Source organism: Globicephala melas, chromosome 6 (genome assembly GCF_963455315.2).
Source record: "Globicephala melas chromosome 6, mGloMel1.2, whole genome shotgun sequence".
Taxonomy (NCBI): Eukaryota; Metazoa; Chordata; class Mammalia; order Artiodactyla; family Delphinidae; genus Globicephala; species Globicephala melas.
In genome coordinates this window covers 57,381,489-57,395,004 of record NC_083319.1, presented here as the reverse complement: position 1 = coordinate 57,395,004, position 13,516 = coordinate 57,381,489, and the positions used below count along the sequence as shown (strand labels likewise).

The window sequence follows — 13,516 nt, the reverse complement described above, 5'->3', positions numbered from 1 at the left end:
CCATTGTAAAGCAATTATACTCCAATAAAGATGTTAAAAAAATAAAAAATGTTATTGTGATCTAAAAAAAAAAAAAAAAAAAAAAAGGCTTCCCAAGGATGTAAAAATCCACAGGAATTTGGCAAAGCCCTTCACCTCACAGACTCTCAGCTCTACAGCCAAGAAAGAGAAGCAAGGGTGCCCCTCTTGAGCGGTTAAATGCCATGTGGGCCATACCTACAGAATCCTAAACCAGTAAAAGTTCCTGGAGCCTTCTCTGGCAAATTCCATTGATTCTAGAAGAATCAAGACTGGGGGTGGGTGGGGGGAGCATCAGTCTGTAGCACACATAACACAGATGGTCTGGGATGGGGCATGACTTCCATCTGACTTAAAAATCCAGGGTACCTCACAATCTAGGTGCCAACAGGAATCCAAAAACACTTCCCAGGATCCTATAACATAAGATAGAGTTTCTTGGAAAACTTTTTTCTTAGTTTCTCAAACCCCCTCAGATATTTTCTTTTGTATCCTGCACATTCAGAGTCACCCCTACGCCTACACTTGCCAAGTGGGGCCTTGTGGAGGTGCTGAACCCTGAGCAGTTAGGTACAAGGTCTTCTACCACAGCGACACTAAAGTCACAGAGAGCAGACTTCCTGGAAAGGTGCCCCAAAGCACAGAGGCAACAAGCAATGGAATGCAGGGGGCCAACCTACATTCTGCACCTGGCTCTGTCACCTCTAATTTGGGGAACTCGCACAAATCATAGGGTTTTTGTGACTCAGCAATTATCATATCTATGAAATGAGCACGAACTTATTCTGGAGCCGGGTTTGTCATGAAAAGCCAATGAAATAACACTGTATAAACATGCAGAAAAATACATGCACAAATGCAGAGAAATGGGTTACTACAAAGTCTAAAGATGCCAGGACTGCTTTACAGCAAGTGGAAACAATAATCTGACTCAGTGAAATCTCACCTGTACAGATACCCATTTAACCTAACAAGTAGGAATAAAGTTCTAAGGACACATCTTCTAACCAGATTTCATCAAGACCAGAAAAGGGCAGCATAAACTAGATGGGGGAGGAAAAAGGGAAAAAAAAGTTCTACAGACTGAAGTTAATTACCTAAAAATTTTGATTTTGTGCCTACCATGTTAGCTACATGGTAAATTAGCTCATTTAGTCCTTTCAATAACCTCAGAAGGTATAAATTATTATTCCCTTTTTAGTGGGGGAAAAATGGGCTTCAAACAGGTTTGAGCAACCTGCCTATAACTGAGGAAAAAATTAGCTTTAAGAATTTCAGTTTGCACTGTACAGCCCACAAAAACTAAAGGCCATGACAGTCCATCCCTAGAATCCTGAAGTGTACAGTTCTCGTGCTTTTTTCACATTTCAACGGACGCTGAAAAATGTAGCAAGTCTTCATGGAAATTTCAGTGATGGACTCTTGCTGTCGAATTTCTAAATGGTCCTGTTTCTCTTCTCAAGCCCAGTGGTGAATGTTAAGTGCTTGTCCTGAAACTATCCGGATCACACTGCACCATCTTCCTCCCTTGAAATGAGCTCCAAGTGCAGAGGAAGGGAGCAGCCATCATTCTAGGGTCATCATAGGCATGCCAGAGGATCCCAGGTTTTAGCAAAGGGTAATAGGGGGCCCTGGAATCGCCATGCCCCTTGAATTCTCTCCTGTGGGCAACTTTCATCCCCATCAAAATAGTAGGAGACTACAAAAAAATTCATCAGGAAGTGTGTCGCAGTTTCATAGACTGACAGATGGAGGCGTGTAGCAATACATCTTTTGTTACTTCCCTTGACAGCTACAGATTGCATGCTGTGTTTAACTGGGCCGATACACATATCCTGCAGGTGTACTGTTGAGAGAAAAGATTTGGGACATTTTTCTGGCTATCACAGAAATAAAGTACCTAGGTCTGGAAAGAAATTTTCTGGTAGTCCAAAGAATGTTTCTCTCTACAACTCCAGACACTCCCTCTAGTCACATAACCCTAACAAGGGCATTTTAATGCCCAGCAAATTTATTTTCAAACATGGATAGGCCAGCCTGCATTAAAGGTTTCTCTTCTGTTGGGAGCATAACGTGATCATAATCAGTGATTTCTATAAATAAGGGAATGCATTTCTTTACTAAAGCATCAGGCTTCATAAAGGACTATATTTATATGTAAATAAGCACTTTGGGATAATTAAACTTGATGTTCTAGATTTTATTTTCATAGTTAAAAAAACTGAAGTTGTGTTGCACCCTTACGGCAGTTCTAGTTAGCAAGTACCCGCAGCTTAGAGAAGCTAGTTCTCCCCTAGCCAGTCACGCTGACGTCATGTTGCCTTTGATGAAAGGGCCTTCCCAGAAGCACTCACGCCTGATTAAGCACATTGTGTGGATTAGAGAGTTTTCAGACAAACAGAAGAAAAAATCATTTTCTACCCCCCGTTTCAGACGGCACAGGTATATTATCTAACGAAAACAAGATTTCTCTGAGGAATATGGAATACATTTAATGTTTCCACACAAATAATTATTCTGCCACAATCTGCAAGATGCTGAGACAGAGGCAGACATGGTCACATTTTTCTTCTGTCCTGATGAAACTCCCCATTAGGGAACCAAGCAGGGTTCCCATCTCCCAGAAGACAGTTCTGATGTTGATGGATAGCAAAAGTGGAAGCGGGACAATCATAAGAATTAACCCACATGGGCTGAAAAACGGTGATATAAATGTAGTTACATTATATCACGTATGAGAATGAGTATGATTCTTTTTTTTTTGGGAGGGGAGGGGAGCAGAGATAGGTTTATTGCAGGGTCATGCAAGGAGAATGGGTGGCTCATGCTTCCCAAAACCCCTATCTCTCCAAAGGGTTTCAGCAAAGCATTTTTTTAAATATATATATATGATTTATATGTGAACATATTTATAACATACTTAATTATACACATACGTTATGTTTTGAAATATAACATCAAATTCCCCATATCCAACTGAAGTCTAGTTGACATACTATGAGGGCATTTAATCATGTAGCTTTCATTAATTTCGGTGGGAAACACAGACCCCCATCCATCCCTGACAATCCTTTAAATTTTAAAAGCTCGCTTTGTAAAATCCATGACTTCGCCTTTTGGGAACCTGGATGATGAGCAGGACAGAGCACATAGCTAATGGAGCGGATCTACAGAGTGCTGCAAACCGACCAAGACAGCGTGGCTGCTTTACAGAAAGGGAAATTACATTCTGCCTAGGAGTCAGAGCTTCTGACACCACAAGGTAAGCAGTCTCCTAAAACGCCCCAGGACAATACATATGTGATGGTTAATTTTATGCGTCAACTTGACAGGGCCACAGGTGCCCAGATATTAGGTATTTGGTCAAACATTATTCGAGGTGAGTCTGTGAGGGTGTTATTGGATGACTTTAGTATGTGAATTGATAGAGAAAGCAGATGATCCTTCTAGGGCCCATGCAACCAAGTGAAGGCCTGAAGAGAACAAAAAGGCTGACCCTTTCCCAAATAAAGGGGAATTCTTCTTGCCTGACTGGTTTTGAGTTGGGACTCAGTTTTTTCCTGACTCGACTTGAAGCTCTTCCTGGGTCTTGAGCCTGCTGGCCCTTGAACTAGAATTACACTGTCTGCTCTCCTATCTTCAGTCTGCTGACTACGATCTTGGGACTTCTCAGCTTCCAAAATCACCTGAGCCAACTCCTTATAATAAATCATACATATTATACATATGTACTTGTAATATAGTAAACACACACACACAGACACACTACTCGTACTGACTCTATTGCTCTGGAGAACCCTAATATAATATTATAAGGAAAAATAAAACCTTCCCTATGGAGCCACCAAAGGAGGAAAGCTGGGGATGTCTCATTCAGCACCAAGAGAACAAAGAGGAAGAGGCCACAGCAGCCAACAAACGGTGACATTATTAGAAAGTATGTGAAATTTGAAAATACAACATGACAAATATTCCTACTTGGTTGGTGGAAGAGGCCTGGAACAAATAACCAAAAATGTACCAGACAGGAAAGGGCGCTGGGGAATATCGAGGGAGGACAGGCTGGATGAAAGAGAGAAGACCTGCTCCAAGACAACTATGATTCTTTTCCCTGAAAAATATTATCATTCACGCAAATTCATACAGACGCCCCTCTCCAATCTACATGAACTCACGCCACCATGAGCACCGCCTCCCTCCCAGGCTAGAGCTGTGGCCACACACACGTACATGCACACACACGCACACACACACGCCCCACTGCTAAACCGCAAATCCTTATCACATATGCTAAGTAATAGCTAATCAAGCTGTAGAGAATTTTTGCTTTTCCATTCTTGTTGATTTAAATGCCAAGGTGCTTCTGAACAATCTTATAAATTTTAGAGCCTTGTTCTCACAACACCCACAAATACTTTAAACCAAACTTGTGTGGGTTCACAGAGTGGGAACCGAAGTTATCAGAGGGAAGGCTTGTGGATTCAAAAAACTCCTAGGATCACAGCCACTCTTTTCCAACGTACAAGCTGAAGACAGTCCAAGAAAGCTTAAGACCAGCTGGGCGTGTGGAGGCTCGTGAAGTGGAAGGTAATTTAGGATTCGTTAGATACTCTCGTGGATAAAGACCTAACTATTTGCTCAGGTGTTGGGATCAGTGCTCAGAAGTCTGTGTCCCATCCCCAGTATGCTCCCCAACAAAGGTTTCTCTCTTTGGCTGGCTCAGTATTGACAGCCTGCACAAAAGAAGGCTGACTGATTCTGAAATAAGTGTGTAGGCTGGGCAGGGCTGACGAGAGCCTGTGTGTTTCTTTGCCTTTCTTGCCCTCACATACCTCTTTATCTCCCACTCTAAATGCCCCTTCTTCCCAGGGGTTAAGAACAGAGGCTCTGGAGCCCAACTCTGGGACTGAATACGCTTTCTGACACTTAACTAGCTGTGGGTCACCTTGAGAAAGTTATTTACTGCTTTGTGCCTCAGTTTCTGCAGTAGCCAGATGTAGAAAACTCGGCTTGTAAGCGTGTACGGTTGTGAGGATGAAGTGATTCATGCGTGTCAAGCTCCTGAAGCAGTCCTGGCACGTGGTGTATGTCCAGCAGTGTCAGCCCTACTGACCTTGTGGACTCTCTGACTCAGGTCTCCTGACCCCAACAGGTGGGAAGTCGCTTCTGGCTCATTTATAGCATTTAGCGCACTGTCTAGAAAGCACCTATTTACCAGCCTGCCTCCCCCCAGACTGAGCAGGAATCACACCTTCTTTCTCATTATCTCTGCCCGCACCCAGTGTGATGCTTGGCACATAGCAGATACTGCGTGCCTGAAGGGGTGGCCTAGTCTAACAAGGGGAGCATGGCACCTAAGGGCTGCTGCTTATGAAGAGCAATGGCAGTGCAGTAAAGCAAAGCTCCAGGTGGAATTCTGCAAAGAAACGTAACTCACCCTTTTGGTGTATGATCAAGTCCTGGGATTTTTAATTTGTTGAAACTCATCTGCTTTAAAATCTTTCAAATAAGGTAACTTGTGTTTACGTACTTGTCCTTCTTAAAGGCACAGAGAAGTAAGCCTAACAAAGCTAACTGAATCAATGTTTCTTCGGCCCCAGGAGACCAAAATTCTAGAAATATTTATAAGCAACCTCATAAGGTTACATTTAATTATCAGTTGCACATAGTGCATAATTACTACTTTTAAAGAATAACATCTTTCCAAATACAAACAAGGGCATATCATCAACAGACCCAGGACAAGGCAGAAGTTACATTAGTGAGGCCTGGCTCCCCAGATGGACATTCCCCTTAAAAGAAGAAGGGATAACAAGATGACCAGAAGACTAACCCTGGTCTCAGTTATCTGATTTGATCTCAGTTTCAAAAAACCTTCTGCTGAAAGTGCTTTTCTTGTGAAACATCCTGCTCAAAGGCAAGTCCCTGAGACACACAAACAGACAGACTGGCACGCATGTTTCCCACTCTAGACCACAGTTAAGAAACTCGGGAAAAGTCAGGGCCTTTTTCTTGCGTGATTTTTGTTACTCCCATATGAAACATCCACAGATGTTTCTGTCTGATCACAGATGTCACTGTCAGGTCAGATTAATAAAAGCCATATTCTCCAGCTAAGCAGAAAGAAAAAGAATAAAGGGATTCAAATATACAAATACTTTGTAACAGAAAAGAACAGGTGAATTCACATTTTATGTTTCTGACCACACACATTTTTCACTTAGTTAAAAGAATTTGGGAAGATGATTCTAAGTTCATCTACTATTTAGAATAATGACGGCTAAGGAACCTCCTAGAAAACAATACTCTCTGTGGTGGGAAAACAGAACACCTGAAATCAAATATTAAATGAAATGAGTTACTTCAAGAGCCGAAGTAAAGAGTCCCAAGAGGTTCAGCTGGTTTAGTTATACAAAAAGTAAACTGGGGAGCAGGCACCCAGGCCCTTACTCACCACGATATCCTCAGGGAACGTGTCTCTGCTGAAGGAGCCGTCATCAAACACGACCTCATAGAAGGTCTGTGCCGTCACAGCGATCACCCTGCAGCTGTAGTACCGGGTGTTGCGATGCTTCGTGATGACCGTCTGCCCCACAGCGATGCCCTTCTCGCCAGCCTTGGACTTCTAAGGAAGGGGCAGAGAAAGAGGAGAGAAAAGAAACAGGAGAAAAAACAGAAAATAAAAGAAATATTTATTTAGAAAACATCATTGGTGTGGTCATGATATACACTTTTAATTGTTAAACCTTTTATTGGGGAGTAATTTCAAACAGAAGTTGCAAGAATATGAATAATACAAAAACATACATATACTCTTTGACCCTTTACTCAGGTTCATCTATTGTTATTTATTGCTATTGTTAACATTTTACCATTTCCCTTTTTTTGCCTACTCTCTATTTTACATATGTGTATATTTAAGTGTATATATATATATATACATAAATAAAATTGTGTGTGTGTGCATGCCACAAACCATTTGAGAATAAGCTACATATAATCATGGGCTTTAACACCTAAATACATCAGTGTGTATTTTCTAAAAACAGGGATTTTCCTTTATATAACCACAGTACAGTTCCTAACTTTAGTAAATTTAACATGGATGCCATACTTTAATCGACCATGCATAGTCCAATTTTGTCAAGTGAGCCAATCACGATCTTTATGGCCCCCATCCTTTATGTACAGGATGCAGTCTTGAGTCACATACTGCATTTAGTTGCCAAGTCTCTTCGACCTCCTTTAATCTGGAACATTTCCACAGCCTTTCTTTGTCTTTTATGATCGTGATACTTTTGAAGGATACAGCTCTCCCTCCCCCTGCTTTTTCAGTAGAACATATGTCTGATGTTTCCTCATGATTAGATTCAGGTTATACATTCCTGGCCAGAATACCACTACCACAGAGACAATGTTGTATTCTTCTCAGGATATCACATCTGGAGGCACATGTTTGTCCACCTTTCAATGGTGATTTTAATTTTGATCCTGGTCAAAGCGTAGTCCAATTTCTTCATTCTGTAATGACTATTTTTCCCTTCCAACTAATAAGCAATCTGTGGGAGGGACTTTAACACCATGTAAATATCCTGTTCCTCCACATTTCTGCTTAGATTTAGCAACGACTGATGAGTCTTGCTTGATCCAATTTTACTATGATGGTGATGATATGCTGATTTTTCCTGCTCCAGCACTCCCTCCACATTTACTAGTTGGCACCTGGCAGTTATTAAGCAAAAATCTCCTACCTTCCCCCCATCCATCCATCCATCCGTCATCAGTATGGAATTATTAATTCCGCCTACCCAACTGTTTAGAATTCATACTATAATTAATAATTTTGGTGCTCAGATTATCCCAGATTTGGCCAATAGAAGCCTCTTCAATCTGTTTTCCTGTGCCCCTTAAGATGTCTTTTTATTTCTTATCAGTTCCTTACTTTCTGGCCTAACAAGATGTGTCAAGATCATCTTGCCTCAGCCCTGGAATTAACATTTCCCTGAGGAGTGTGGTTCATTTTAGAGGGCAGTGATATTAGAGAATAAGATCCAGGTGCTTAGGTGTGCTTATTCCTACAAAAGCACCATTGTTTCTCGACCCTTTCAGAAGACAGGCCAAAGAAATATATGCATGTAGATATATGTGTGTGTGTGGATATGTATACGTACACACACACACACTATCACACTACAGGTATACATAAACATATGTATAACCATGGAAAACCATGGACTAGGTCTCAGAGTACATGTGTCATGCTATGGAAGCAGAAGGCTTCAGGATGAACGCTTCAGGAAGTGCTTGGCAGAGTGCTGGGCTCAGAGTAAGTACTCCAGAAATGTTAGCTTGCTGTATTTGGGGATTTCTGTTTGTTTTCTTGCTTGCTTTATTTTTCAGAGTAAGGCTGTTGCTCCCCTGTCAGGAGCTCATACAAACCCCATTCCTGCCAGGCAGAGAGGGTAGCCAACATCTTACAAGGAAGTCTGCTCTCAAACATTCAGTCCCTTTTACTCCCCAGCTCCAAGTATCATTCATCACCCTTATTCTTTTGATGCCACAAGCTCTGACCCACTAGGGGGGCCCTGAATCAAGCACTTGGGAAGGTCCAGGACCTTTGCTAAATGGGCCCTAGAAGGCACCGTCTCATGATCCCCAAGACACCAACATTAGTCTGACATGTCACCCCTAACCTACAGAAAGCCAAGATTCACTAAACCCCAGTGTTTTCTGACAGCAGTATTTATAACGTTACTGGGAAATAAAGTGTCATCAATTCAGAATCTTGGTTTAATTAGAGGTTTTACTTATTTTTTCCCTGAATTTCAAAAAAGGCTAAAACACCTTGTAGGAAACATATAAAGTGCTATGCTTAATCTTTTCCTTCTGGAAACCAAAGAAGAAATGCCCAGAGAGTTAATGATTCACTAATTCCTTCAACAGTCATGCGTTGCCAGCCAGTGGGCACCAAGCACCTCCCCTGGTGCTGGGGACTCAAACAAAAACCACTAAGACTTGATTCCTGTTCCCTGGAACAGGCCCACAAAGGTACGTGCCATGAAGTTATCTTACAGGTGGCATGATTCAAGACTGGTGACACTGTAGCATGCCATCTACAGCATGTCTTCATACTCACAGGCAGAATTAGGGGAGGAGAGCAACGAAGCACCAAGTACGGGGCACGAGCAAAAGTCCAGAAGCAGGAAACAGCCCATTCTGTTCTGGGAACAGCAAGAGATCTGCTGTTGTGTGGGAGGGAAGCGGGGAGGAAGGAGAAGACTTGAGAAATGGCCTGGGGCCCAGAGGTCAGGCTATGGGGTAGAGGGGAGTAGAGCAGCTCTTATGCCATCCTAAGGAGTCTATATATTACCCTGTGAGCCTAAGGAAGCCACTGAGAGGACTAAGCATAGAAGAAAAATTATCCAGGTCTGTGTGGCTTTTAGGGGAGAAGGGGCATCTCCATGTGGGAGATGAGGGCCTACTGACAAAGATGCTCATGACTTGGGTAGAGGGCCAACTATCTCCCAAACGTGTTCCTAAGAGTCCTCTCCTTGTAGAGTGAGCTCTGCCATCTAGTTTCTCACATGCCTAACAAAACAAAAGGATATTTTCCTTCTAGAAATCATTCCCTACTGATTGCTAGGTTGGTTGGGAAATTTTTCTGTGCCTTTAGGTGTAGTTAGCTGTGTAAACATTTTGACAAAGGACAAGAGCAAGAAGCCTGTAGTGATTTAAACGTACTTTGCTTGAAGTAGAAATCTTTAACAGCTAGGCCACATATGCCAAAGTAATTCCCTAGTTTCCCACTTCATTCCTCTGCCCAACCCCTTTAAATATATCTAACCTTTCAAAGTAAGAGAACAACTGAGATGTAATAATAAATTCGAGGGAGGGCACAGTCTGCAGCGTTCTGTAACTCCAAAATTGGGCCCATGACTACTGCTTAAGATTGTATCAGGGCTCCCCTGGTGGCGCAGTGGCTGAGAGTCTGCCTGCCAATGCAGGGGACACGGGTTCGAGCCCTGGTCCGGGAATATCCCACATGCCGCAGAGCGACTAAGCCCGTGCGTCACAACTACTGAGCCTGTGCTCTAGAGCCCACCAGCCACAACTACTGAGCCCATGTGCCACAACTACTGAAACCCGTGCACCTAGAGCCCATGCTCCACAACAAGACAACCACTGCAATGAGAAGCCTGCACACCACAATGAAGAGTAGCCCCCACTCACCACAACTAAAGAAAGCCTGCACGCAACAACGAAGATCCAATGCAACCAAAAATTAAAAAATAAAAAAAATAAAAGATTGTATCAGTTACAACTGACCCTAGGAGGCGAAGGTTGCAACTTGTTTGGCTAAACACAGTGGTCCTTAGTGACCTGGACTAGGGCCAAAAAAGGCTTCATGTTGGCAGCATATTTTTGCAAAGGCTGTCCCTCTTTGTCAAACCACCTTAAAAACACTCATAGTCAGAATTGCATGTACTGTATTTTAGTATGATAATAGTTTCATTGTGCATATTTTATTAAAATTGGAATGCACCTGCTAAGGAAACAATGTTTTGGATTTGAATTATAAGCTCAGCTTCCTCCTAGCTGTGTGATCTTGGGGATGTTATATAACCTTTAGCAGCCTCAGTTTGCTCATCTGTAGAAGGGACAATAATACTTACACTAAAGGTTTCCTATAAGAGGAAGTACATAAAATGCGTAGACTCATAGGCAGTTGGTTCTCGGCAACTGTTAACTGGCTTCGTTTTAAGAACTGAAGAACATACGTGAGAACCTAGCCCCAGGTTAATACACCACTCTTCCCTACCGTACCCCAGTAACTAGCATATACAACTGTGCAGCACCCTGGTTTCACGTGACAAGGCTCAATCCAGCTCTAAATAATCACTGTCCTGCTCTTTATCTCATCCCCTTCTGACTCTAATTCTTGTCAAACAGGGGCACATAGCCATGGTTCTTAGGAAGGAAGGCATAAATAATGTGGTCTCCTCCCTCGACCCCCAAGGCTCTCAAAGCCTTTGTTTACAACTCTCTTAAGGCTCTGGTCAAATGTCACTTTCACTGACTATCCCTCCTATAACAGGGCAAAATCCACAGGTCAGTGCCAGGACCTCTTTGTCGTTTTATTTGCGGCACCGAGTACACTGCGTACAACACTGTTGCTGTCAGATGAACAATGAATGAATAAATGAATGGAAAAATGAATGAACAGGAAAAAACTAAATAAATGAACTGTGATGAGGGGTAGAGACACATTTTTTAAATGGGAGAAGATTGATTCTAATTATTCACTGTCCAGAAAAGGGCAAAAAGAAACAAAGGGGAGTTTTAGGAAGAAGTTCCTCTTTCTTAGGGTGGGTAGACATGTATGAAGGTAAGGGGAGGAAATAAAGAGGTTTATAGTGAGATTCACAAGGTCTGGAAAGTAGAAGCAGCCAGTCAAGGGAAAAGAAAAGTGACAAAGACTTGACAGAGAAAAGGTCGATTCTAGACCACAACCATTTTCCTCCTGCTAGGACACGAAATGTATGCAAACTGTGATTGGAAAGATGGCCAGCACACAAATTAAATATACAGCCTTCATCTAAATAAAAATTTTCATAAGCCTCAAGCATGACCATTTCATGGGGAGTACTAAAGAAAACAGATTTTTTTCATAATGTTACTTTAATATGATTTCTGATTTATTTTTGCAGGAAAAGTTTATTGACAAGCATATCCCATAACCGATTATACATCCTCAATAATATTTCCTGTCAGAAAAGCCTAAGAACCTACTGATGTCAAGAATGTCATTTCTGATCAGAGAAGATGGACATTATGCAAGGGGCTCCATCAGATTATAGAAGTGGCTACAGTTTTCTAAGATTAGTGCACAGGCTAAGGCTGGTGAAAGTCACATTTTCTTTAACAGGCACTAAGCAGAAATCAACAGTGGTTTAAGAAAAAACACGACTTAAAGAAAAGCTAGAACCAGTTCAAAATTCTGGGGATGTGGAAAAAAAAAATGTTAACTAAGAAAATGTTACAGACATTTCGCAAAAGCATCAAAGAGTCACTGGTACACATAACACAGATATGTTACCAACACATGTCCATACACGTGAGTTAATTAGACTCTCCCAATAACTCTGTGAAGCAGTTGTTATTTTCATTAAACAGATGAAGTCACTGAGGTACAAGGTCAAGTGACTTTTCCAAGATCTCAGAGCTGGTGAGAGGCTGAAGTGGGGCCCAGAAGCAGATGCTCTCCCACCACAAGTGCCTTGGTATCATCAACCAGGAGAACACACGTGGAAAGAAATCAGAGGAGAAATAAAACTAACCAGGAAGTGAGACTAATGGAATTCAAGCAGTTCCCAGACAAGTTACATTTCTTTCTTTTCTAACTGACTTACTGAGTTAGAACCTCCTCTGTTCTACATACGTTTTGAGGCACTTCATTTAATCTCCCCAGTACAATCACAGAGTTGAATTAGCAACTTGGATTTGGAGCCTATCTGAAGATGAAAAGTGCAGAATGTATAATTGCATATGCTCTCAGTTCTCCTATGTGTACACACATGACACGCATACACACTGCAGTAAATTGCAAAAATGCTCACATACCTTCACACCTTCCTCTTTCCACATTCGTGAAAATGTGAGTTTGCAGCTCCTCCCCTCTAGAGCTGGAGTCTATTTCCCCAACCCTCAAATCTGAGCTAGGCTTGTGGCTTAGCCTGCTTTGCAAATGCAAAGCCTCTTGCACACTTCCGCTGTCTCCCTAGGGACCCCAGATTCTGTCATGTGAACAAATTCAAGTTATCCTGCTGGCAGGTTAGAGACCATATTGACCAAAGCTGAGGCCCTACACATATAAGAGAACCCAGCCAAAAGAAGGCAAGCTGTTCTGCAGCTCACCACAGACAGATGAGGCAACCAGCCTGAAACAGAAGAAGCACCCAACTGAGCCCAGCCTTAACTTCTGACCTACAGAATCAGCAGCTAAAGAGTTGTCATTGTTTTAAGCCACTAAGTTTTGGGGTGGTTTGTCACATACACAACTTAGAAAAAAGAATACGGTGACCCTTGAAAAATGCAAGAGTTAGGGGCGTCAACCACTCCCCGGCCTTGCACAGTTAAAAACCCACATATAACTTTACAGTCGGCACTCCATATCCATGGATTCAATCAATCAAGGATTGTATAGAATTCAGTATATATTTATGGGAAAAAAATCCACATATAGGTGGACCCACACAGTTTAAATCCATGTTGTTCAAGGGTTAAATGTACTAAGAAAATAATATACTAAACTGTTAGCTATATACAATGCTAGGTAATGAAATTTTGTCTATTTGATTCTTTATGTACTTCTGTGTACCTTCCATTATACACAGTTGACCCTTGAACACAGGGGTTAGGGGCACCTTGATCCCCTTCACAGTGAAAATATCTGCATAGCACTATCTCTGCCTCAAAAACAAAAGAACTAGTACATGAC

General features: G+C 42.0%; 1 protein-coding gene across 4 annotated transcripts in view; it reads right to left on the bottom strand.

The window, feature by feature from the left end:
- Positions 1-13,516, bottom strand: part of KDM4C (lysine demethylase 4C) — a 409,962-nt gene that overhangs the window by 54,944 nt on the left and 341,502 nt on the right. For all 4 annotated transcript variants that reach the window (XM_030877155.3, XM_030877156.3, XM_060300914.2 and 1 more), the window contains one exon: positions 6,473-6,643. In XM_030877155.3, coding sequence (XP_030733015.1) covers positions 6,473-6,643 — 171 coding nt within the window. The remainder of the gene's footprint in view (positions 1-6,472; positions 6,644-13,516) is intronic.